Source organism: Gorilla gorilla, chromosome 10, assembly GCF_029281585.2.
Source record: "Gorilla gorilla gorilla isolate KB3781 chromosome 10, NHGRI_mGorGor1-v2.1_pri, whole genome shotgun sequence".
In the NCBI taxonomy this organism is placed as follows: domain Eukaryota; kingdom Metazoa; phylum Chordata; class Mammalia; order Primates; family Hominidae; genus Gorilla; species Gorilla gorilla.
In genome coordinates, this window is record NC_073234.2 from 71,804,343 (window position 1) to 71,831,872 (window position 27,530).

Genomic DNA, 27,530 nt, shown 5'->3' on the forward strand with positions numbered 1-27,530 from the left:
GGTGGGAGACAAGGGGAGGGAGAGCATTAGGACAAATACCTAATGCATGTGGGGCTTAAAACCTAGATGACAGGTTGATAAGTGCAGCAAACCACCGTGGCAGATGTATACCTATATGACAAACCTGCAGATTCTGCACATGTATCCCAGAACTTAAAATTTTTAAAAAATCAAAAGAGAAAAAAATACTATGCTAAATTTCTTAAATGCTATATTCATACCTTTGCTTTTGGGGGATTTTAACATATATGTATCCCTAAAGCAGTATTTCATTTGGTTTTTCTTGGTTTTGATCTTTATGTAACAATTGTAGTTTATATTCTTGTGTCTTACTTCGTCTCCGTAATACCTTGTGTAGAGTAAGCCATGTGGCTGTGTATAACTGTAATTTGTTTTTGATCCAGACTAAAGCAATCCCTTGTGGGTAGGTTCTGGGCATTATTTTTGAAAAGCTTCCCAAATGATTCTAATGTGCAGAGGGTCAAGAACCACTCCCTGCCTCCCTGACCCCATCTTTTTTTGAGAACCGGTCTCTCTCTCTCACAGACTGGAATGCAGTGGCATGATCATAGCTCACTTTAGTCTTACCTGTGGGGCTCAAGGGATCCTCTCACCTCAGCCTTCTGAGCAGCTGGGACTACAGATACATGCCACCATGCCTGACTTTTTTTTTTTTTTTTAGACACGGGGTCTTGCTGTGTTGCACAGACTGGTCTTGAACTCTTGAGCTCAAGCAATCCTCCCACCTTCGCTTCCCAAAGTGTTGGGATTACAGGCGTGACCCACCGTGCCCCACTTTCCTGACCCCTTCTTGATCATTTCCCTGCTTGCTCCCAGCAGGCCAGCCTCATGGGCCTTTCTGTTGCTCAGATGTGCTGAGCTTGTTCCTGTCTCAAGGTCATTGTAGTTGCTGCTTCAGGGCAGCTCATTATGTTTAGTTGTCAAGTCTCCTCAGGCTCTTCTTGGCTGTAAACTTCTAAGACTTCCCTTGGTCATTTTGAGGAGACCTCATCTGTTTTTTTTGTGGAACATCCCTATGTCCCTCAGTTTAGTTTGTCTGACATTTTTGTCAAGGTTTTACTGAGGTTATGGATTTTGGGGAGGAAGACGACAGAAGTAGCATACTATTCTTATATATCAAGGGTACATACAGTCAACATGACTTATCACTGATGTTAACCTTGACCATCTGGCTGAGGTAGTGTTTACCAGGTTTCTCTAATGTAAAGTTACATTTTTCCCCCTTTCAATACTTACTCTTGGGAAACAAGTCAGTAAAGGTAGCCCACATTCAAATTGTTCCAGCTTTGGCCATTGTGAGCTCTTTCAGAGCTCGAGACCAGCCCTTTGCCTTCTGTGTCTCTTTGACACTCCCTCATCCTTTTGTAACACTGCAAGATACTCCAGGTCTATCTTGTGTATTTCCTTCTCAGTTCTAGCACCAGCCATTTCTCCAAGGAGCCCTGGTTCATTTTATTGGAGAATGGTATGATAAATCATGATCTGATGCTGGGTATAGTAGTTGCTAGTAGCACCTTGTTGATCCTAGGCCCTCTCAGCTGACAGAGCTAGAAAATATAGGTATGTATACCAACCCATGTATATAAATATATCTATCTGTATCTACATCAAGCTAAACATGAGTTCATACAATATTTTCAACTCTAATTCAGTACCACCTGGTTTTGTCTAGGCCTTCTCTCCCTTACAAAAACCTATTTTTGTAAGAATTCTATCAAAGTGCATTGAACGTACCATGGAAAAGATGCCTCAAGAGTAGCTGATTAATTTGTGAAAATTAATGTATTAGAAAATAAAATATTAGTATTGAGTACAGAGACGCAGAAAAAGCTTTGGTAGATTCCCTTTTCAAATTACATGGTCTATTCTGAAATTTACGTGATGAGCCATGATGCCTTACAGCAAGATACAGAATATAACAAACCTATTCTTCCCAAGATAGATATTCCACTTGATGAATCAATTGAAATTAATAAACAGCTGTAAATGCTCGTGAGCCACTTGTCACAAAAAGAATTTGTATTTAATTTCATTTTTGACTTCTTAATTTCTTTAAAAATATGTATTATAATAGTAATGCTTCTGGGGAAAAAGGCAGTTAGAGAAGGTTATCAAGCAAGAGCTTAAACTACCCTCTCCATTTCTCTAACACACTATTTTTCTCTAGAAGTCATCAATATTAAGAATGTTTCAGCTGTCTGATTTTCCACTAATATTTAAACATACATGCATATATTTTATAGTATTTGTATATATCACTTTTTTTGCACATAACATTATATCTTGTATTTATAGTGGTATGGTAAATGTCTATGTGCCACATTTTTTAATACTTCACAGTTGCCTAAGTTATTTGACCAGTGAAATGTCTTTTTAAATCTAATCCTTGAAGTGTGTGGATCTTTACACCAGGAGTGTGCTGATATGCTGGTGTAACAAAAACCCTATGTCCTACACGTGCCCTGCCTTTTAGCTTCCCTGGCACTGGTTGACCCCAGTATTAATTCTCAAACTTCAGCATACTTCAGAATCACCTGGAGAGCTTCTGATTCTTTAAGTCTGGTGTGGGGCCTGAGAATTTCCTGATGGTGGTGTTCCACACTTAGGAAAATCTGGTGTTCTCATCTTGTTAATTCCACACAGGATTTTGTGCTCGTTGGGACTTTTAACTTACTTTTGGAGACCAAGCTCACTTTGCAATTATATATGTGAATCTTTTGTCTAAAATTTAAATCAGCTACCAAAACTTCAGTGACTTTCTTTCTGTGATAAAGTCAGGTGGCTCTCTCTTCTTCCATAGCAATAAGTGACACATGCTCCACTGTTGGGTTGGGGATAAGATCCTAAGACAATAAGAAATGAAATTTTATATGGGAGAGGGGGAAGAAAAGGTGAAGAAATCCATCAATTGATACCTTGAGCTATGTTCCCACTATTGGAAAAATCTTAAGCTTTGTGGTATCATAAAGTGTATGTGGCTTTGTCGCGTTTGTGCAGTGTTCTCCATTAAACTGAAGGATATTTTCTGACTGTACATGTAAAACATCACGAGAAACTGTGGACTACATTGTCAACTCTGCCATCATTTTTATTACTTCATTGTATTGTATACACTCTCTTCTATATAAAGATGTGGAGTAGATTTAAGAAGTTTCTTCACTACTAAGTAATTATTTAGAGGGTGACTTTGAAAAAGTTTAATCCTCCCAGTAGCGTGCATGGCAGATAATAAGAATGATAATGGCTACCATTATGGAGTCATTATCATCTACCAGGTACTTGCCAAGCACTTCACTTGAGTTAGCTCCGTTAATAAAGGCATATTGAAACACATGAGTAAGTCAAACCCACTATGCAAGGAATTGAAATGAGCATCGTTATGACTGTGGAGAAGATGCCTACAAGCATTAAGAACCTTCACCTTTGAATAAGGTATATTGAAAAATAATTTCAGTAACTTTACTTTTCCTGAAGAAACAGTGTTTAAAAAAATGGAAGAATTAGTCTCCAAGTAGAAGTGACAGTGTATTGGTTCCAGTAGAGGGACTCTTTCCTCAGACACTTTTTCAGCTGGAGATCTTGATATGAGAAATTAATGGATATTGATTCAAACTTCTTAACATCATTTTCAGGTGTATCAGAAGTAGGCAGAACTTTTCACAAAATGAACACCCATGTAACCAACACCCAGATCAAGAAACAAAATACTACATTACTAGTACCCAGCAGCCGCCCTTGTGCCTCTTCCAGTCATCACTCCCCTAAAAGTAATCAGCATTCTGATTTCTAATGCAATAGTTGAGTTTTGCCAATTTTTAAACTGATAAATTCCTTTGAACTTTAGTTTCATAACTCTGATTTAACAAAAGATGAAGATCTGAGATATGACCCAGTGAGATCATAATTCGGCAATGTTGAACAGTAAAATATAGATCAGAAGCTACCTTGTCACAGATATAATTTTTTAAACATATTCTTTTTTTTGCAAAGATTTTTATTATTTATTAAACAAATTTAAGATATTGATAAATACAGTACTGAGATAAATACAGTATTAAGAGAAATGTATTTTCTCTTATGATTTTTTGTATATATTTTTTATTATACTTTAAGTTCTAGGGTACATGTGCACAACGTGCAGGTTTGTTACATATGCATACATGTGCCATGTTGGTGTGCTGCACCCATTAACTCATCATTTACATTAGGTATATCTCCTAATGCTATCCCTCCCCCCTCCCCCCACCCCACAACAGTCCCCGGTGCGTGATCTTCCCCTTCCTGTGTCTAGGAGTTCTCATTATTCAATTCCCACCTACGAGTGAGAACATGTGGTGTCTGGTTTTTTGTCCTTGCGATAGTTTGCTGAGAATGATGGTTTCCAGCTTCATCCATGTCCCTACAAAGGACGTGAACTCATCCTTTTTTATGGCTGTGTAGTATTCCATGGTGTATGTGTGCCACATTTTCTTAATCCAGTCTATCATTGATGGACGTTTGGATTAGTCCCGAGTCTTTTTTTTTTCCATTTATTTTATTTTATTTTTTTGAAATTATACTTTAAGTTTTAGGGTACATGTGCACATTGTGCAGGTTAGTTACATATGTATACATGTGCCATGCTGATGCGCTGCACCCACTAACTCATCATCTAGCATTAGGTATATCTCCCAATGCTATCCCTCCCCCCTCCCCCCACCCCACCACAGTCCCCAGAGTGTGATATTCCCCTTCCTATTCTTAACATCACTGTGAAATTAAGCTTTAATTATTTTCATTTTTCCTCCTCGACCTAAAAAAAGCCTTTGGTGATATTTGGCAAGGTTTCCAATGATACTTTATGGTCAAAAGAAAGGGGCAGGATACATGATCAAGAGCTCCTTTTCACATAGATCAGAAGGCATGATGTGGCTTCCCTGGGAGGGAGATCGCAGAGGCAATGGGACAGGGGACTGTTGCCTCGCTGAACTGAGCAGTGCATGTTAGTAGGGCCAGATGATGGTAGGGTGGTTTCCCTCCCTACCTGTTCTCCTGATAGTGAGTTCTTGCAAGATCTGATGGTTCAAAAGTGTGTGGCTTCCTTTGCTCTCTCTCTTCTGCTTTGCTGTGATAAGATGTGCTTGCTTCCCCTTTGCCTTCAGCCATGATTGTAAGTTTCCTGAGGCCTCCCCAGCCATGCAGAATTGTAAGTCAATTAAACCTCTTTTCTTCATAAACTTCTTTTCCTCAGAACGTCTTCAGAAAGACTTTATAGTCTCAGAGTCCTTTATAGCAGTGTGAGAACAAACTAATACAAATGTGTTTTCATGTCAAACTTTCACTGTTCTTCTGTCTCCAGGAAGAATAATCCACTCTCCTGGACTATTATTGCTGGGGACCATGACAGAAACCTGAAGGAATCAACAGAGCAGGTGAAAAAATGTTTTTACAGGTCATTCTGCCTGTAATCTAAATGTTGTCACATGCCAAGGAATACCTTTAGCTAAAATATGTAATTAGTTATTAATCTCCTAGGGCCCTTTCACACTTATCATTTATACCCACATTTAAAAATGCAATTTGAGATTACATTTTCACTTGAGAATTGCGGGAAGTAGGTCAGAATTGCAAATTTAGGCCCATGGACACAGGTTTTCAAAGCTTTGTTTCTCCAGCACCACCTTTATCCAGAAGGTGGTTCATAGCCCCCTGCAAATTGTAAACCAATATTGCTCTTCTAAATTTAATAGAAAGTCTTCTGCATTGTTTATGTATGTAAGTGCAGAAATTTAGGATTATTTTGGACCATCAACAAGGAAGTAGCTGGATTCTTTGACTTTCTTACGTTGTAATTTGCTTACTTGCCACCGATACAGGTGAGAAGGGCCAAACACATAATAGTGCATGAAGACTTTAACACACTAAGTTATGACTCTGACATTGCCCTAATACAACTGAGCTCTCCTCTGGAGTACAACTCGGTGGTGAGGCCGGTATGTCTCCCACACAGCGCAGAGCCTCTATTTTCCTCGGAGATCTGTGCTGTGACCGGATGGGGAAGCATCAGTGCAGGTAAGCATATTTTTTGTTGCATAAACATTAATGCCAGTTGTTATTTTTGAAAATAGGTCATGTAAATGATATCAAGCAGCATCCGCTTCAGCCCCTCTTCTTTCTAAAAGATAGAAACCATGTTTTATTTAGTTGTAATCGAGTAAATAGAGAATGTAAATAGAGAATATAAATAGAGAGTAAATAGAGAATAGAGTAAATAGAGCAAGTAAATAGAGAATGAGCTATTTAAAATTTTTCCTTCAGGGTGACTTAGATTATAAGTAGGCTAGATGAGCAGTCAACAAACCTTTACTATAATGGGCCAGATAATAATCCTTTTAGGCTTTGCAGGTCATCTGGTCTCTATCACAACTATTTAAGTCTACCGTTATAGCATAAAGCAGCCATTGGCAATATGTAACAGAATGGATTCCAACAGAACTTAATTTATAAAATTTAAATTTCATTTAATGTGCATGTGTCATGAAATATTCTTTGGATTTTCTTCAACCACCTAAAAATGTACAAACCATTCTTATTTAATGGATTGTGCCCATGTTTGGGGGTGGCACAGAATTTATCCACTGGCTGTCATGTGCTCACCCCTGGCTATGGTATAGAACTCTTAAAGGCTTAGTAAAACAGTGAAAGATCTGAATGGGTTGATATTTGTTTTGTGCTTCTTATACCGTACAAGATCATTTTCTTTGTATATTTCCTTTCTATATGTCATTTATTTGGAATCTGTGAGCTTGAAGGAGGAGGGAATTTATATTTGACTGCTTACAGTGTTGATATTGACAGCTTACTGTGCTACCTGAGGCCAAATTGCACTTTCGTAAAAATCTTCACACCCAACACATGAGGAGCTTTTATCATCCCCATTTTACAAATGGAGAGGTTGTAACCCAAAGATTTAAGTAACTTGCTGAGATCCCGTAACTAATAAATATCAAATTGAGGATTTAAGATCAGTGTGGCTCAGCTTATAATCATTCCTTAATGGCTTCTCATTACACATACAATCAAATCTGAACTTCTTAGCCTAGCTTGGAAAGCTCTGTGTGATTGGGCCTCCCCACTTAACCTCTTCCACATAATTTTCCTCTATTTTTCTTGTGGTTAACCTTCAGATGCCGTGGCCTTTCCTCTTTCTCTTAAACACCAAGCTTGCTCTGCTTTCTGAAGTTCCCCATTTTGTGTCCTCCTACTTGGAACACTCTTATTACAATCTTGTCACAGCTGCCTGCTCATTATTGCATTTTCAACCAAAATATCACTTCCTTTCGTGGCCCACATTGCTGCAGCAGGTCGGGCCTCCCATCACATTCCGCACTACCTGGTTTTATCCTGTCACTGCATGTTAATGTAGTTGGCATGATTTTATGCAGTCATCTTCTACATCTAACCCACTAGACCAAGAACCTCTTGGAGGCAGATCTGTCATTGACTCCTCACTCCCCAAGGCTAGAAGCACACATGGCATTCAGTAAATATTTCTTGGCTTACCAGCGTCAAAGCCCTTGAATAAATGTGCCTGCTCTCTAGTACCTTTGACTTTTACCAATTCCATGACTACCAGGCAACTGAGAGGTAGTCTTATAAAAGACGAATTCATTCTTTCCAGCTAGGAGAGGAAATGAATCTTGATTTCTGGGATATGGTCAGTAACACTAAGGGAGATGGTCCCCAAGAAGAGGAGTTTTAGTACATTAAGAAGAATGCAAGATTTAGAGTTGAACTTAGGCTTGATCCTAGTCCTGTCCCATAAGAGCTGTGAGATCAAATTTTCAGAGGTCTGGCTTTTTCATATGTGAGATCAGTGTGATTAACCTGATCTCACATATGAAAAATGTTGTTGTATTATTAGGTTGGAATAAAACTCTTTATAAATATTAAGATACTATATAAATGTAAAGTACTTGTTATTAATATTGCCCCAAAAGGTATAGGGCTATAAAATATTAAACTTAAAAAAATTGGTCATAAATCTAAAATGATAGGATGAGTCATGCAAAATACATGTTAACACAGGCCTGCCTAAGGATCAAATATGAAAATAAATTATTCAGTGTTATCTTTAATTGGAGATGCGATTAGGCTTCAATGACAGTAGATGAAAAACAGGATTATGATTTTTGTTTATATTAGGAAATCATATAAGCATATTATTTGTAAGCAATTATATATTTATGTATACAAATATATAACCACATATATTTATGTATACAAATATATAACCGCACATATTTATGTACATAAATATATAACCGCACATATTTATGTACATAAATATATAACCGCACATATTTAGTACATAAATATATAACCGCACATATTTATGTACATAAATATATAACCGCACATATTTACATAAATATATAACCGCACATATTTATGTACATAAATATATAACCGCACATATTTATGTACATAAATATATAACCGCACATATTTATGTACATAAATATATAACCGCACATGTTTATAATTGTATAAGTTATATGTGACACCAATTCATATCATGCTGAATTTTTCTTTTTTTTTTTTTTTCAATCTCTAACCCAGTTATTAAAAGCTTTTATGTTAGTGAGTGGTTGTTTTGGAAGCAAGGTAGCTTTCTTATTTTTTTTCCTAAATGTTTCTATTTTTATTTTTTGAAAAGATAACACATGCACAAAACCATGCTGAATTTTTCTTCCTGAATTCTTATGCAGAAATATTTGATACACTAACATTTAAATTGAAAATAAGCTAGAAAAAAAGTGTTTCTGGTTTTATTCTCCTGCCAGTGGCCTCTCTTTACAAAAATGCCAAATTGGGAAATGAAGACATGTTACATGAAACACTTGTATTTTTTAAATTCAGAATTCTACATCAGCTCAGGCCAAACTGAATGACTTCAGCTGTGTTGGTACAGAGCTACGTCTGAACTTAAATACATTTCTAACAACACTTTCTGCTTGCTTCATCATCGAGCTCTCTCTGAATGTTTCTTCATTAGATGGTGGCCTAGCAAGTCGCCTACAGCAGATTCAAGTGCATGTGTTAGAAAGAGAGGTCTGTGAACACAGTTACTATTCTGCCCATCCAGGAGGGATCACAGAGAAGATGATCTGTGCTGGCTTTGCAGCATCTGGAGGGAAAGATTTCTGCCAGGTGAGAGGATTCTGGTTTTATACAGGAAGGTGGAAAATTGCCATCTGCTGAAGAGTTTCTATAGACAGGAGAAACCACTGCTGAAATCACCAACTTGTCACATGCTTCAATATCATATCCCTGCATGAAAACCAGTGGGGCAACAGAAGTAATTAGTTAATTAATCCGAATTTGCTGAGATGTCAGAGAGTGGCTGGAAGCAGCTGTACAGCGAGAAAGGCCGGTGGGTTCATAGAGGAGCTGGTGAGAAGGGAGGAAATGGCAGAGCTTCTAAGCAGGCCTGAGCAAGGGAAGATGTGTTCAGGTATAAATAAGGCTTTGGGAAAAGGAATAACAAAGAAAGGTTCTAAACTTATGTGTCCTACTTATGACTTAAAAGTTTTATTGTTTTAAATTATCATTAATCTCTGTACTCTCACTTAATTTTCCACCATGAGTTAAAATAATCACAAAGATGTCTATTGTACAAGCTTGATATTGGCAAGTTCATAATTAACTAAGAAAAAGACAGAATATGAATGAACAGATTGTAGAATGCCAGCTTTAACCTTCACAAAGTCAATGGAAGAATGTGACTTTAGATATACATACAACCTAAGTGTTCCTAACACTCCGTGTGCCCACCTCCAATCCCTGGTTTGGATTTGGGGCTACCCAAGTAAGGGAAAGTTTGGGTCCATAGGGCAGCCCAAATTCTCCAGACTTATCACTCCTGCTGGTCTGGCATAGAGAGGAAAGAAAGAATGAATCTTGTTTCTGCAGCTCTTTGATAGTTTTCCCCACCACTCAGTCAAGAAACATGCAGCAATAGATTTCACCTCCATGAGGGAGACACAACTAGGCATTAATCTAGGTGGACGTCCTTCCATGTGAAAATATGAGAGAGGCAATGAAGTCCCCTTTAACACTGAATATAAGTTTATTGTCATTAACGCCTTCCTTTTATAATGTCAAGCCTTGCTTAAATTCTGTTTGAATTTTGCATATCTTTATTTGCATTCCCCAGAAGCAGACCCTGAGATAAGGATTCTGGTACAACGGTCTGTTTTAGGAATCATAGATATCACCGGTAGGAAAGGGAGGAGATGGTACAGCGAAGGGAAGGCAGCCAATCTAGGATGCATTATTAAGCCATCTGTCATAGTGAGGGCCTAAAGCTTAATCCTGCAGGAAACTCAGGGCAGTGATGCTAAATACACGTGGTGAATTTATCCATCTGAGGAGCGAGGGAGCTGGGATATTTATGTACTACTTTCCCTGGAGCCATAGTTTGAGGGCTGCTGTGGGAAATGGCTGTTAATCCCTCAGCATTTCCCATACTTTAGGGTTGCCTCCTGGGTGTAGTGGAGAGTGGGGAAGACCCCAGGCACAGAGCCAGGACATGGGCTGGAAGATGTGAGGAATACGGAAAGTGCACTCCTGCTGTCTGCTAGAGTACATAAATGTTATCTGATAAAAATCACAAAAGTACTCTGAATTAATGTGTTCATTCTTCCCCTCAGTCTATTGTAGGATTTGAGGGATGGCTTTTCTGTCTTCAGCAAGAAAATCACAACTAATTATGTTGTCTTTTACATATTTGACAGCATCTAACATTACAAGGTGAGCTTATTTTGTGCGGAAAGAAAAGAACCAGAGAGGGTCTTAGAAACATCCAAGTCACAGGTGACCTAAATATCATGATCTCAGTTGGCACTTATCTTTTCAGTTATACACAACTGTCACTTTGGCTGCAGCATGACCAAATGTACTGCCCATATATGGGAGGAAAACTGGAAGTTGAGATTTTAATAAATATGGCTAGCTTTCTATTACAAAGAACACTGAGTTACTAGAAGGGTGACTTTAGAAACTTGCTTTGATAAAATAGTCTCTAATACTTCTATCAGGTAATTGAATTTTATTCTCCTGTGTATACTTAGAGGTAATAGACCTGATAATGTGCTTTCTCATCCAGGAAGGTGGAAATAATAATATTGGAATGCAGAGACATGGGGTTTTCAGATATGCAACGTAGTATCCTGTTATTCTTTGCTAACTGGCTTTCGGATTTTTTATTCTAAGTTCTTTTTTAATTTTTAATTTTGTGGGTATATGGTAGGCATATATATTTATGGGGGACATGAGATTTTGATACAGGGATACAAGGAATAATCACATCAGGGTAAATGGTGTATCCATCACTTCAAGCATTTATAATTTGTGTTACAAACAATCCAATCATATTGTTTTAGTGATTTTTAAATGCAGAATTAAATTATTATTGACTGTAGTTACCCTGTTGTGCTATCAAATACTATTTTTTTCATTCTATTTTTTTGTACCCATTAATTATTCCCACTTCCCCTATACTCACCCACTATACTTCCCAGCCTCTGGTAATCATCCTTCTATGCTCTATCCCCATGAGTTACGTTGTTTTCATTTTTAGCTCCTACAAATAAATGAGAACAGGTGAAGTTTGTCTTTCTGTGCCTGGCTTATTTAACTTCACATAATGACCTCCAGCTCCATCCACGTTGTTGCAAATGGTAGGATCTCAGTCTTTTGTATGGCTGAGTAGTACTCCATTGTGTATATGCACCACATTTTCTTTATCCATTCATCTGTTGATGGATACTTAGGCTGCTTCCAAATCTTGGTCATTGTGAATAGTGTTGCAATAGACATGGGAGTGCAGATAACTTTTCAATATCTTGATTTCCTTTCTTTTGGATATATACCTAGGAGTGGGATTGCTAGATCAATGGTATTTGTATTATTTTTTTGAGGAATGTCCACACTATTCTGTATAGTGGTTGTACTAATTGACATTCTCATCAATAATGTACATGGGTTCCCTTTTTCTCCACCTCCCTATAAGCATTTGTTATTGCCTACCTTTTGGATAAAAGCCATTTTAACTAGGGTGAGATGATATCTCATTGTAGTTTTGATTTGCATTTCTCTGATCAATGATGTTGAGCACCTTTTCATATACCTGTTTGCCATTTGTATGTCTTCTTTTGAGAAATATCTATTCAGATCTTTTGTCCATTTTTAAAATCAGATTATTAGATTTTTTTCTATAGAGTTATTTGAGCTCCTTAAATATTCTGGTTATTAATCTCACATCAGATGGGTACTTTGCAGAAATTTTTCCCATTCTGTGAGTTGTCTCTTGGCTTTGTTTCCTTTGCAGTGCAGAAGATTTTTAACATGATATGATCTTATGTGTCCATTTTTGCTTTGGTTACCTGTGCTTGTGGGGTATTACTAAAGAAATCTTTGTCTAGTCCAGTATCCTGGAAAGTTTCCTCAATGTTGTTTTTTATTAATTTTATAGTTTGAGGTCTTAGATTTGAGTCTTTAATCCATTTTGATTTGACTTTTGCAAATGGTGAGGAATAGGGAACTACTTTCATTCTTCTGTATAAGGACATCCAATTTGCCCAGCACCATTTATCAAAGTGACTGTCCTTTCCCCAGTGTATTTTTTTTTTTGCACCTTTGTCAAAAATGAGTTCAATGTAGATGTATGGATTTTTTTTCTGGGTTTTCTATTCTGTTCCATTGTTCTATGAGTCTGTTTTTATGCCAGTACTGTGCTGTTTTGGTTACTATAGCTTTGTAGTATAATTTGAAGTCAGGTAATGTGATCATTCCAATTCTGTTCTTTTTGCTCAGGATGGCTTGGCTGTTCTGAGTCTTTTGTGGTTCCATATACATCTTATGATTATTTTTCTATTTCTGTGAAAAATGTCATTGGTTTTTTTCTAACTTCTTTTCATCTACAAAGTCATAGATCTCTATCTTCACAGAATAATATATGTCTTCAGCCACATTGATTTGCCTTCTAGCCTTCCAACTGACCATATCTTGCCTTAGAGCCTAAGCCCAGATATATCTTTTGCATAAAATGTTGTTCCTCCAGGTTTTTGGAAAGCTGGCTCCTTCTCATCCTTTACGTATCAGCTCAGATGTTATTGAAACTGCATACACATACATGCACATATAAGCAAACATATAACTACCTTTATTCTTTACCATTCACTCTGAGTATTTCCTTTATAGCTACTATTAGCACCTTATTTGTTTATACTCTGTCTTACTCGGTATGTCTGGCTCACAGTAGGCATTGAATAATTTTTTAATAAAAAATATTCATTTGTGGCCAGGTGCAGTGGCTCACACCTGTAATCCCAGCACTTTGGGAGGCCAAGGCGGGCGGATCATGAGGTCAGGAGATCGAGACCATCCTGGCCAACATGGTGAAACCCTGTCTCTACTAAAAATACAAAAAATTAGCCGGGCTTGACGGTGCGCGCCTGTAGTCCCAGCTACTCGGGAGGCTAAGGCAGGAAAATCGCTTGAAACCAGGAGGCGGAGCTTGCAGTGAGCCGAGATCACACCACTGCACTCCAGCCTGGGAGACAGAGCAAGACTCTGTCTCACCAAAAAAAAAAAAAAAAAATTCATTTGTTTGCTGAATATTTACTATGGACTGGACTATATGATAGGCACTGGCAAAAAGAGATAAATTGAACAGGTTCCCTGTATCATGGAATGTTTGTAATTGCCTGAAAAATGATGTATTGGCTATGCATTGGTACTGAAAAAAATCAATGATTTAAAATAAAACACTTGACTGGATACATCAGACCATTGTCCAACTGGAAACAACTGGAAGGGGGTTTTAAGTATAATTGTTATGTGAAAAAATTAGGCCCAGAGGAAAGGTTAATTGTTCTACATTACAGACTAGCAACTGTATCTCTTTTTTCCCTACGTAAGGTTTCTTCTGTTAAATTCTTTATATAAAGTAGATATTTCAAATATGTACCAGCAATTTATGTGCTATCAAATATGTACGCAATTTATCTTACAAGAAGACAAATAAAGGACTTTGTTTGGTCCTAAATACATTTGTGTCCATCCACTTCCTGCAAAAGACCTAATTAAAAATTGGAAAGCCTACCCTAAAACGATGAAAATCCTATGTATTAAGGCTTGGTTTGATACAACTGGTTTATAAAATTTCACTGTAAATTAAGCAAACATTTATTTAGCGTGTATTAGTGCTGGATATTGTGGTAGGTTTCCTAGGGTGCAAAGTTGAATCAGATGCAGTGCTTACCCTCAAATGGGGCACATGTTGTAAATAGAGACATAAACAGGGGCATGTATTTGGTGCTGCCATTGATTTTCACATTGAACCTCAAGAGACATGTAGAAGATGTTAGTGCTAATTAATAGATAAATGTGTGTGATGTACATATTTTGGTTCCCTTAATAACAATACCACTGTTTGTTTTCTTCAAAATCTCTTTCTGCTTATAATTTGTCAATTTAAACAATGCAAATATTGAGAGAAATATTCAAGAGAGACGCTTCCATCTACGAGAGCTTCTTAGTGCTTGTGGGTAGTATTTTTGCCTCTTGAAATGTGTTTCATCATGACCAAAGTAGCCATATCTAAGACAGTACAAAAAATTAACTATAAGTTAAATTTCCATGTGTCTTTCCTTGAATTCAGTAATTATGTAAGCCAGATACTAGAGCAGTTTAAGGTAGTTCCATTAATGAACATTTATCAATTTGGTGGAAGGGAAAGAGCACTGAACTTTGGCAGGTGACATGGACTCAGATTTTACTGCTGCTACTACCTATGTGTGTGAAATGGGACAGGTCACTTATTTCTCTAATTGTAAATTTTCACATCTAATATCCTAGTAAGCTAAATTAGTTTGGCCCTTAAAGTCTTTGAAATTGTGTAACTTTGGTATCTGCAGGTAAGCCAAAATAAAATTGGAATACTAGAATTAGAATGAATACATTTTAATAGATTTAAGTCAGCCTTTAACTTTTCTTCACCTCACCACCAACACCCTAATTTCTCTGTGTATGTTATAACTCTACTCTTTGATCTGATTAGATTGTGTCAAGAGTGACCAGTGATAGGGAAAACACTACATATAGAGGTTACCATCCAATGACCCTAACCCGATTTCCTTAAAAAAATTTAAAAAAGAAAAAAACAGGCAGTACATTTCTTGTGATGGATCCATGTGAGCCACTGTGCAGTTTTCTGATTAAATTTTTATCTTAAAAAGATGCTTGAAATCTTAAATATTACAGTTTTACTAACTGATATAATTTAAAGACTATCTCCCTCCGATGGGGCTGGGAAGATTTAGTAATGTAATTGTTTTCTTTTTATGTGAACTAAGCTTTATCTTCACCCTGGAATCAAATTACCATCTGATTGTTCATAAATTTTGTTTCCTTTTGCAAAACAGTGAATAGATAGTATGTAAAGATGGAAATTGACAAAACAAATCTTTAAGGAATTAAACACATTACAAATACATTATTGGTCATTCTTGTTCTAAAAATTGAAAGCAGGCGCTTCAGATTAAAGCAGTTTTCTAAAACATGTTTTCTTGGTGTTTTAGGGAGACTCTGGTGGGCCACTAGTATGTAGACATGAAAATGGTCCCTTTGTCCTCTATGGCATTGTCAGCTGGGGAGCTGGCTGTGTCCAGCCATGGAAGCCGGGTATATTTGCCAGAGTGATGATCTTCTTGGACTGGATCCAATCAAAAATCAATGGTAAATTGTTTTCAAATGTTATTAAAACAATAACCTCTTTCTTTAGAGTGGGTTTGGGAACAGTGAGTGTGGTATAAATTAGCATGAAAGAGAAAACCATAGAGTAGAATTTCATTTAGTTACTAAACACACTAAAATGCAAGATTCTGCAAAATAAGTACTCCCATGTAGAGTTATACTGACTTTTCCTTAGGCTGCTTTAATCCTGGATTTGTTTCTTTTTTGTTTCTTTTGATAGTGGCTGCTTTGGTGCCCACTATACTTTGTTCTCAGGCTTTCATCTTTATTTTTAACATGTTCTCCCCAAATACAGGTCCTGCTTCACTTCAGACAAATAATAAATGCAAAACCTTAAAACAACAATTGCCACCACCCGCACCTTCACCAGACAGTGCATCTTGGCCAGGTAATAAATGTTTACATTATCCCATTAATACTTTCAGCCAGAATTTGGCAAAAAGCATTGTCTGTCTAGCTTTGCTAAATTTTCTATGGAACACTATAACCTCTGTGTTTTCCTTCTGGTTGGTAGTTTTAGCTGAAAGTGGGGAGAGTTGTTATTAAGATTGTTGGAGATCATTCCTACCCCAAAGCTAGACATGTTGCAGATTTTTAAAAAAAATCTTGTGGTTGTGAACCAGTGCTTGAACATTGGAGAATTACATAGAATTATTTTAAGCTCTGAATCTGAATAAAAGTCCTCCTATATGCAAGTATCTTGCCTAGGTAAAGACCCTGGGTATGAGATGACCAAGACTAGCGTCAGCATTAGTATTTCTCTTCATTCTTCCACAGTTGCCACTGTCTGTTTGATAGAATAGGATTTTGATTTTTAGTCAAAACTAACAGCAACTGGAGGATTTGAAATCTCTAATAGACTTGTAGGAAGATGGAAGTTCTATTTTATTATTACTCTTGGTTTCCAAATGGTCAGTCTTTCTTTTGTTGCCCACGTCTTCCCCAATACATTCAACCCCGGTAAACAACTAGTAAGAGTTTAAAGAAAATGTAAGATATAGAAGGTAGAATTGCAAGAGTGATGACTTTGAGTAGAAGAAAGAAGATGAGATCTAGTGCCCAAAAGGAGGGGATGGTCTTAGATAGGAGCAAAGTACATATCATCTATGGTTAACTGATGGAAGGCAGGATCTTGAGGCACCAGTGCAGGTATGAGGTGTATGGGTATAGACGGAGATCAGAGCCTGTGGAATTTCTCTTCTGATTGCTTCTTTTTCTTAGCAGATGAACAAAAAGAAGGGGTTGTTCAAGAAAGTTTGATTTTTAAGAGAAAAAAGGATGACATATTTCTCGAGAAAATGACATAGTGAACTATAACGATATAGTAGGATTGCTGGGTAGCATAAAGGCCCCCTGAGATGAATGATCATAAATTGAGAGAGCAAAATGCCCCCAGTTAGCTTAGTTGTATGTTTTCCTCTGGATGCACTGAGGCAGATGCAGAGTAGGTAGAGCATAGATTTAATCAAAGTGGAGTATCCCCAAGTATGTGAAGGGTATAAGGGAATTCAGAGTGTATGTGAAAAAGTGGTTTAAATGATGGATCATTGGAATTTAGGATGGGTAAGGAGTGAAATAAGGATGAGAGATTTGTTTGGGACAAAAATAAGGTGGTAGGATAGGTAAATTATGAGTCCCAAAAGGCGGAAGGAGTATTAAGGGAGGCTGAAAACATGGAAGGCTGTGGTTGGAGAAAATGGTTCCTGAAACCGAGATTACAGAAGGCTTGGAGTTATTGCTACTGATCAAGTGTCTAGGGGCTGACCATAAGGATAAGTGGCTGAGGTCAGGTGGAATACAAGATCATTGGAGGAAAATTGAGGAGCTGGGAAACTTCAGTGCTGGAATCATCATGTATATAGTGATTGAAATCAGAAAGAATTATGACAGGAAAAGTGTTGGAGAAAATGACCGCTAAAATCTTCCAGGAATGAGGAGTGGACCCAGGACCATTTGTCTGGCAACATGAGTCAAAGAGTCAAAGCTGGGGATACATAGAGTTAGGTTAAAAGTAAATCTGGACTTGGGATTGAGACAGAGAGCAGACTTGGGTCCAAGATCCTATAAACTATTAATTTCAATGGACTGAGTTAAATGAATGAATTCAGTGAGTGCCTAAATAGGTTAATCCATGTAAGGCATTTATAACAGGAAGGGTCTGACCTAAGGGTCCATAAATGGTGGTGACAGTGCCATCTAATGTATTTTTTGAATGACCTTATTCAGGCCATTAGAAAATGAACATTGTTAAAATGTAAAGAAAATGTTTCTCTTTTGAATATGTTCAGAAATGGTTATGCATGCCAAAGAACTTTGAAAGTTTTATATACGGAAAGGTGTTGCTTTGTTTTTATTCTATGATTATTTTCGGAGACAAAATGTTAGGACCATGCCATATTTAACACCCACCCACTCCTGCTACTAAGTTTTTACACTAGGGAATTAATGAATCTTAGCAATGGTTTCTTTCAATTGTTACTCCCATTTATAAAAAGTCTTGACTTGTTGGTAATTCATGGCTGTATGTGATTTCCGGTCAGATTTTTCACAGAGGATTCATATAGAGAGGGAGAAAAACTAAAAAGATTAGAAAGACAGGCTGAGGCCAGACTCTGAAAGATCTTGCAAGCTGAACTACTTTAGTTGCTTTCAGCAGGAAAACAATTTGATTTTTTTTGTTTTATACACCATTCCCAGATGGTAGGGCAAGGTGAGGGAAGATTATAGACTGAAAAATCATTTAGTTTACTATTAAATCAAAACGGTAAATATCTGATTAGGTTCTTGTAGCTGTACAGATAAAAAAAGAGGACTAACAAAGAAATGACAGAGAACCAAACAATGGAATAGAATCCTAAGTTTTTGTAGCACTTCATTTCCCTTATTCTACTTTTCACCTCTACTGTTAATAAAAGCATGTTTACGTACCTCCTCCTCAGTTACAGTATTAATTTCTCTAGGGCAGAGCATGCATAATTATGTATTCACTAACACATACATTAAAATATGAATATAGAATATTTCATTTTTTAATTGCTCAGAAAGTTTTTGTCAAAGGAATAGACATAAAGGAAGAAGAGAGAGTTAAGGACGAAGCCCTGATGAGGACATAAGAGAAGCTGATTGCTGAGTCAGCGGGCCACGGAAAAACTGGCACCCAAACTGCAGGAGGTATCCCAAAGGTCCAAAGGTGCCCTTGGACTTGGCAAGCTGAAGAAGTGAGACATCTCAGTATATCCAGCAAATTATCTTTTTCATGACCTCAGTCACAAGCTCAAATGAATGTAATCATTTGTCCCAGCAAGTTCAGCTAATTTAGTGAAGCTTTGAGGAACAGGTCTTCAGCTGCATCTCAAAGAAGGAAGAAAATGAAAATCTGCTGGGTATAGAGAATGCAACCTACTGTCTATTTTCTAAGAAACTTTAAAAATTCATTTAAAACTGATTCAAAATAATTGTGATTTAAATTCTACCTCTATAATATCATTTCAAGAAAATAAGACACATTAAATAGAATGGTTTTCTAACAGAATAATTTGTAACTGACAGTAACAAAGTCTTACTTTTCTCCTTGCAAGCCTAGATTTTTCAGTCTTGTGATAGAATCTGGTTTTTCTTTGCTTTATTTATGTTGGTCCCTGGTGTCTGTGTGTTCTGAATTGCAGGTTGTTGCTCTGAAGCAGAGCTAGAAAAGCCTAGAGGCTTTTTTCCCACTCCACGGTATCTACTGGATTATAAAGGAAGACTGGAATGTTCTTGGGTGCTCAGAGTTTCACCAAGCAGTATGGCAAAATTTACCATTGAGTATCTGTCACTCCTGGGGTCTCCTGTGTGTCAAGACTCAGTTCTAATTATTTATGAAGAAAGACACAGTAAGAGAAAGACGGCAGGTAATCCTTCCTGGCATATAAACTTCGTGCTAGGAGTCTTGGTCCATGTAGGCAGCTTATGATCAGGAATGAGTCTGACTTGGTAATAATGTTACCAAAATGTTGATCCATGTAATAGGAATGCTTTTCCCCCTGTAAACACACTTAACATTTTCTTTATTATTATTATTATTATTATTATTATTATACTTTAAGTTCTGGGTTACATGTGCAGAACATGCAGGTTTGTTACAAAGGTATACACGTGCCGTGGTGGTTTGCTGCAACCATAAGCCTGTCATCTACATTAGTTATTTCTCCTAGTGCTATCCCTCCCCTAGCCCCCCAACCCCCAACAGGCCCCAGTGTGTGATGTTCCCCTCCCTGTGTCCATGTGTTCTCGTTGTTCAACTCCCACTTATGAGTGAGAACATGCGGTGTTTGGTTTTCTGTTCTTGTGTTAGCTTGCTGAGAATTATGGTTTCCAGCTTCATCCATGTCCCTGTAAAGGACATAAACTTATCCTTTTTTGTGGCTGTATAGTATAACATGGTGTATATGTGCCACATTTTCTTTAACCAGTCTATCATTGATGGGCATTTGGGTTGATTCCAAGTGTTTGCTATTGTGAAGAGTGCTGCAATAAACATACATGTGCATGTGTCTCTATAGCAGAATGATTTATAATCCTTTGGGTATATACCCAGGAATGGGATCGCTGGGTCAAAAGGTATTTCTGGTTCTAGATCCTTGAGGAATCGCGACACTGTATTCTACAATGGTTGAACGAATTTACACTCCTACCAACAGTGTAAAAGCATTTCTATTTTTCCACATCCTCTCCAGCATCTGTTGTTTCCTGACTTTTTAATAATCGCCATTCTAACTGGAGTGAGATGGTATCTTATTGTGGTTTTAATTTGCGTTTCTCTAATGACTAGCGATGTTGAGCTTTTTTTCAAATGTTTGTTGGCCACGTAAATGTCTTCTTTTGAGAAATGTCTGTTCATATCCTTTGCCCACTTTTTGATGGGATTATTTGTTTTTTTCTTGTGAATTTAAGTTCCTTGTAGATTCTGGATATTAGCCCTTTGTCAGATGGGTAGATTGCAAAAATTTTCTCCCATTCTGTAGGTTGCCTGTTCACTCTGATGAGTTTCTTTTGCTGTACGGAAGCTCTTTAGTTTAATTAGATCCTATTTGTCAATTTTGACTTTTGTTGCCATTGCTTTTCGTGTTTCAGTCATGAAGTCTTTGCCCATGCCTATGTTCTGAATGGTATTGCCTAGGTTTTCTTCTAGGGTTTTTATGGTTTTAGGTCTTACATTTAAGTCTTTAATCCATCTTGTGTTAATTTTTGTATAAGATGTAAGGAAGGGGTCCAGTTTCAGGTTTCTGCATATGGCTAGCCAGTTTTCCCAGCACCATTTATTAAATAGGGAATCCTTTCCTCATTGCTTGTTTTTGTCAGGTTTGTCAAAGATCAGATGGTTGTAGATGTGTGGCATTATTTCTGAGGCCTCTGTTCTCTTCCATTGGTCTATATCTCTGTTTTGGTACCAGTACCATGCTGTTTTGGTTACTGTAGCCTTGCAGTATAGTTTGAAATCAGGTAGTGTGATGCCTCCAGCTTTGTTCCTTTTGCTTAGGATTGTCTTGGCTATACAGGCTTATTTTTCAAAAGCATTTCTATACACCAATAACAGACAAACAGCCAAATCATGAGTGAACTCCCATTCACAATTGCTATAAAGATAATAAAATACCTAGGAATACAAGTTACAAGGGATGTGAAGGACCTCTTCAAGGAGAACTACAAACCACTGCTCAAGGAAATGAGAGAGGACACAAACAAGTGGAAAAACATTCCATGGTCATGGATAGAAAGCATCAATATTGTGAAAATGGCCATACTGCCCAAAGTAATTTATAGATTCAATGCTATCCCCATCAAGCTACCATCGGCTTTCTTCACAGAATCAGAAAAAAAAAAAATCCTTAACATTTTCAAGTACTTTGAATTGAGAAAGCAAATATACTTAAGGTTGAGTGTGTGTGTGTGTGTGTGTGTGTGTGTGTGTGTGTGTGTGTGTGTAGGGAGGGGGTAAAAAAGGCAAGAGGGCTCAACTTCTTCAAACATAGTGGAACCATGCCAGAATGCTGGAAGAATATATATTGTAAAAGAGCAAGTCAGAAGATGGTTAAAAATAGAGCCGGGGAGGAAGGTGAATGAAAAAATAAAGCAAAATACATTAAAGGCTTTTAAAGTGGCAGGATTGAAAAGATCTGGTGAAAACATGCCAGCCCTCATTTTTAATTTCATGTACAGAGAAACCTCTTTTTGTTCAACAAAACAAAGTTGCCTCCTCCTGTTTGCACAGGTGTAATGAAAGCTTTTTGGCTTGCAGTAAGGAGGGAGGTGGGAGGTGATTGAAATAATTTGGTTAATGGGGAAATCTGGAAAGAAAATAAGTTTGTGTATGTCATTGTCCATGTGTGTGGTATATATTTATGCTTGATTCTGAAGTGCATAGAGGCCAGAGAAACTGCTCTGAGGGTGGGGTTGTTTTCTTAGGATAAACTCTGAGAGATTAAATCACTGGGTTAGAGAGCAAAAATGTTTGCTTAAAGAATCTTTCTTTATGATTACAACCTAATTTAGACTACAGTGACACAATTAATTAGCCTAACTGCTTGGCACATTTTCCCCCTAGAATCAGATCACCTCCTCCATCCCCCTTGATTAGAACTGCTCCAGGGCTTCTTGCAGCTAGAATAAAATTCACACTCCCTGGAAGACTGCCTCTCCATCAGCTCATGGGTTTCCAATACCTCTCATTCTTACCTCGGGGCCATTGTCTATTACCAGCACTTTGAAGAGCTCCTTCTCATCCTTGTGCCTCATGTCCTTCAATTCTTGATGGAATGTCACCTTCTTAATGAGACCAACCTTGACTGATGTAAGTTGCATCACGCCCCTGCCTCCAGACTTCTCAGTTCCCTTTTCTTAGAGCACTTATTATCTTCTAACACACGGGTCCCCAACCCCCGGGCCACAGACCACTACCAACTCGTGGCCTGTTAGGAACTAGGCCACACAGCAGGAGGTGAACAACGGGCAAGCATTACCACCTGAGCTCTGCCTCTTGTTAGATCAGTGGCAGCATTAGATTCTCATAGGAATGTGAATTGCACATGCCAAGGATCTAGGATGCCTGCTCCTTATGATAATCTAATGCCTGATGATCTGAGATGGAACAGTTTTCATCCCAAAACCATCCCTCCCACTGTTTGTGGAAAAATTGTCTCCCACGAAGCCAGGTGCCAAAAAGTTTGAAGTCCAGGGTTAAAAGATTAGAATCTAACACATTATGATTTTTTCATGATTATGGCTTATCTGTGTCTTCCCTGTTGAGTATGAGTTTCATGAGAGCTGGAATTTTTGCCTGTTTGTATCAAGAAGCCTCGGTGCCTAGAACAGTGCCCAACACATAGAAGGCACTTCGTAAATAAATGAACAAGAGAATAGTCACCTCCTGAAAGAGGGCCTCTCAGTCTAAAGCAGCATCATCCATTCCTTCCCACAGTCATTGTCTATTACATTGGCTTTCATTTCATTAGTAGCTTTGATCTCTCTATGAAACCATCTTCATTTACCTGACTAAAATGAAAGCAGCATCATCCATTCCTTCCCACAGTCATTGTCTGTTACATTGGCTTTCATTTCATCAGTAGCTTTGACCTCTCTATGAAACCATCTTCATTTACCTGACTAAAATGAAAGCTTCATGAGAGCAGAGACCTTGCTCTCTGTTCCCTTCTGTATACTTCCAAATGAGGTCAACACCTAGGGACTCGGACCGTTTTCTTTTTCATGAATTTTTGCTGAGTTTGTTTTTTGCATGAAGTTAAATTACTCTTCAGAAAGGCTAACTTAATTTTCACTGCCATTAGCAGTGCCTAGGATCTTCTTTCACCATGCCCAGAACCTAATATGTCAATTTAATAGGCAATTTTCCTTTAAAAATAATCATTAATGGAGATAATTTCTTTTTTGCTTTTATTTTTTGTTTGTTTGTTTTAAGACTGTGTCTCCCTATTTTGCCCAGGCTGGTCTCAAACTCCTGGGCTCAAAAGATCCTCCTAGTTCAGCCTCCCAAATTCTTGGCATGTACTACTGTACCCAGCTTGCTTTTTTAAAACTAATTGCCATTATCTTTTGTCCAGTTTTTAAATTTGAGTATTATTCTTTTTATTGCTTTATGAGCTTTATATACAAAGATATTTTCCTTTGTCATGTTTATTCTTAATGCTTATTCTTAATGTTGTTATAAGTTTATTCTTAATGCTTTCTTTTGTCATTAATTTATTCTTAATGCTTATTCTTAATGTTGTTATAAGTTTATTCTTAATGCTTTCTTTTGTCATTAATTTATTCCTAATGCTTATTCTTAGTATTGTCATTTGCTTTTGTGTTATTATGTTAATGTAAAAAATTTTAATTTAGTTGTTTAAACGTATCCATACATGTCTTTGATCTTTGATTTTTAATTCATTGCTTTCATGCTTAAAAATTTATTCCGCATTCTGAGGTCAGAATCTTTAATTAAAAAAAAACTTTTAAAATCATGCTGAAATATATTTTCTCGTATGGCAAAGTGACTCTATACCTGCTTCCTTTAAAAAAAAAAAAAGTCTTTTTCTTCCCAATTGATAGCACTATTTCAATAATATACTATATTATTATACAGAGAGACACATTTTCTGGGGAAACTTGCCTTTATCATTATTACCTATTGAAAACCATGCTTAACTTCATTGTAGATTACCTGAGGAATCCCTATAATTTTCCAACCTAGCATTTCTTTAATTTTTGAAATTGTCAGCTTGAACTTTGTGGAATTGTTCTGTCCCTTCAGATTATATCTAGGATAACAGCAAGACTGTAATGGAAATATTATTCTTTACTTAAGTTGTACAGCATTCTTTACTATAAAATGCTATATTTCTTCCTGTTAAAGGTAGCAATTCATTTAAAAGTTACATTCACTTCTATTTGCTACAAATAAATATTAGGTCATTCTTCAAATAGTATTTCACCATTGTATACTTTAAAATGCCAACGAATGCTTTTTCTTCTTTTCTCTTTCTTGGCTCTAATCTCCTCCTTCCTTTCATCCCTACAAGTATTTGTGAAGAACCTACTATGGACCACGGACTGAGTCATCTTGGTTCTGAGGATTCAGTAGTGAAAAAAATAAAATTTTCTGCCCTTACCAAGCTTATATTCTAGCAGGGAGAAAACACATAATAAGATGAAATATATGCTATCTTAAATGGAAGAACTAAGGAAGAAAAAATGAAATGGGAAAGGAGAAAAGAAGTATCTGGGATGTCAGTGCCACATAGTTGTATGTAGTACAATCAGCAGATATCTCTCTGAGCAGGTGACATTTAAATAAATGTTAAAAAATGATACTGAATTATTCTTAGTTTAGAAGAGTTTGATCCTAAGAAACTCACAGGTTCTTTCCACACATGCTTAATCAGCCCTCTGAATCATTTTAGAATTATGATTATAATTTTCCCTTCTATCTTTGACTTAGGTTCTCAAAGCAATCAATAAAAGACTGACTATAGGGAAATAATAAATTTTCAGGTAGAAAATGTTTTCCATCATAGATCTTCATGGTGAGGTATTTTTAATAAGTAGGTTACTTTTCTAGGAGAAAAAGGTCACATCAGTCATTTTAAAGATAAAATAATTTGCTACCTACTGTCCTTCAGGAAGCACTGCAACATAGTAGATAATGATGGATATTGGATACACGGACCCAAGTTGAAGATCCTAGCTTCCCACCCGACTAGTTTGTGGCACTGAGTGAGTCACTTATGTTCTGGAGTCCTGTTTCATCATTTTACAGAATGGAATCAATTCCTACCTCGTGGGTTAAATTAATTGCTCGGCCTAAAATATAGAAACTGCTGTAAAATTTTCATTCTTATTTTTTACTAGAGTTCACTTTTTAACCTAGGTGGATTACATGGAAGAAGACTTTACTCAATGACTTTCATGAGTCCCGGACCACTGGTGAGGGTGACATTCCATGCCCTTGTACGAGGTGCATTTGGTATAAGCTATATTGTCTTGAAAGTCCTAGGTATGTTTGGTTATTTTATAAACTTGTAAAGGCTAAAGAAATCAATATTACTCTATTTAGGAATATTTCCAAACATATACAACATTTTGAAAGAAATTATGTTTCTGTGGGGAAATGAGTATATGTTTGAAAGGAAAATCTACTTAAGTCACCTAAGATTTGATCAGGTCCAAAAGGGAAACTGCTCAATGGATAACTTGATTGAATTGTATATGATTTCTGAAAATGGCTAAGATATGTTCATTGCAAGATAACTTTTTTCTGTGGTTGCAATTTTATACCACAAAGAATGTTTTCTGTAGCTGTAATTCTTGTGGCTCAGAAAATTTGTGTTCTAAATCTTAGCTGGCTGATTAGCTCTGGACAATTTATTATCTCTGATTAGAATTTTCTTTTAGTGATGTAATAAAAGATTAGAGTAAGTTTTGAAAACAAACTACACAAATATTAGATTCTAGTATTATAAATGTAAACAATGTAATTCAGAGTTGTCAGATTGAACTTTAGAATATGTAATTAGTGAGATTTTTTTTTATTCTTGATGTAGATAACTGAAAGCTAGTTTCCCCCCTTGGCACCTAAAAGCATTGCTGAGAATATGTTTTTCTAGACCTGTGTATACTGTATATTTGGAAAAAGTTAATTAAGTAATAAAGCATTTATATCATATGAAAGTTTTCTCTTGGAAGAATATATTAAGAATACTGCTTTCAGATGGAATTAGGCAGTTAACAGGTATTATCTATAGCTGTGTCCTATAATCTTCCATAGACCCTAGGCTATGTCAGAGATCATCTGAGAGATGTGTTTGTTTCCTATACCTTTTGAATATTTAAGATGGAAAAAATTTTCAGTGAAACCAACCACCTCCTAATAATTACTTGTTTTCCCAGGACAATTAGGGAAGAGAGCTGTTTACCTTGATCTGAAAAGGCATATAGGAAGCCTGTTAAAAATTGGTTTTATTCTCATTTTCTCTGCTTCCTGTTCTTTTAGGTCCAAAGGACAGTAAAATAACCAGACTTTCCCAAAGTTCAAACAGAGAGCACTTGGTCCCTTGTGAGGATGTTCTTCTGACCAAGCCAGAAGGTATCATGCAGATCCCAAGAAATTCTCACAGAACTACTATGGGGTAAGGAAGTCATGATTATTATAATGGAAGAAGTGTGTGGAAAAAATTGCTTGACTGACATCAACACTTGGTATTTGCTTAAAACATTATTCTTCACCTTTTTTCCAAAAAGGATAGACTCTTAGGTAACCCCTAATCTATGGCTTTTAATATGGAAACAAAACAAAACAATATAAGAATGTCCTTGTTTATCAATTGTACTTTCTCAACAAAATAGACCATGTATTAGCAAAGTGAAAAGTCAAATCTCTACAAAGAATGTTGGAGGCTGATATAATGTATGTAAAATATTTGGGTACACAGTAGATACTTAATAAATGATGTGTGGGAGTTTGGGGCAAATTCTGGCACATATAGGTCCTTCAGATCTTATAAATTTTCAATCAGAATTTAAAACAATACACACAATTGGTCAGCCATTCATAATGTATGAACTTTATAAATTTTGGCAAATTACGTATTAGATAATAAAGTTGATATAATTTAAAGTACAAATCTTTCTCTCTCACAACCATAAGGAAACAGACACAAAAAATAAGGCTCACT

General features: G+C 36.8%; 2 protein-coding genes across 4 annotated transcripts in view; one reads left to right on the plus strand and one right to left on the minus strand.

Annotated features, from left to right (window-relative positions):
- The window catches only part of OVCH1 (ovochymase 1), a 75,774-nt gene that overhangs the window by 27,226 nt on the left and 21,018 nt on the right, over positions 1–27,530 (plus strand). Inside the window, 8 exon segments of the mRNA XM_055357880.1 lie at positions 5,360–5,432; positions 5,877–6,072; positions 9,059–9,213; positions 15,648–15,804; positions 16,118–16,210; positions 19,488–19,712; positions 25,727–25,852; positions 26,849–26,984. Of these exon segments, the coding sequence (XP_055213855.1) occupies positions 5,360–5,432; positions 5,877–6,072; positions 9,059–9,213; positions 15,648–15,804; positions 16,118–16,210; positions 19,488–19,712; positions 25,727–25,852; positions 26,849–26,984 (1,161 nt within the window).
- Positions 1–27,530, minus strand: part of LOC134756566 (uncharacterized) — a 103,309-nt gene that overhangs the window by 16,866 nt on the left and 58,913 nt on the right. Inside the window, exons 2-3 of one of the 3 annotated variants that reach the window (XR_010129349.1) lie at positions 9,133–9,333; positions 5,649–6,175 (exon numbers count right to left, since the gene is read on the minus strand). The exons of 1 other annotated variant lie outside the window; for it this stretch is intronic. The gene's annotated coding sequence lies outside the window, so the exon portion shown is untranslated. Of the gene's footprint in view, positions 1–5,648; positions 6,176–9,132; positions 9,334–27,530 lie in introns of those variants that run through there. One more of the 3 variants, XR_010129350.1, reaches the window with a different exon arrangement.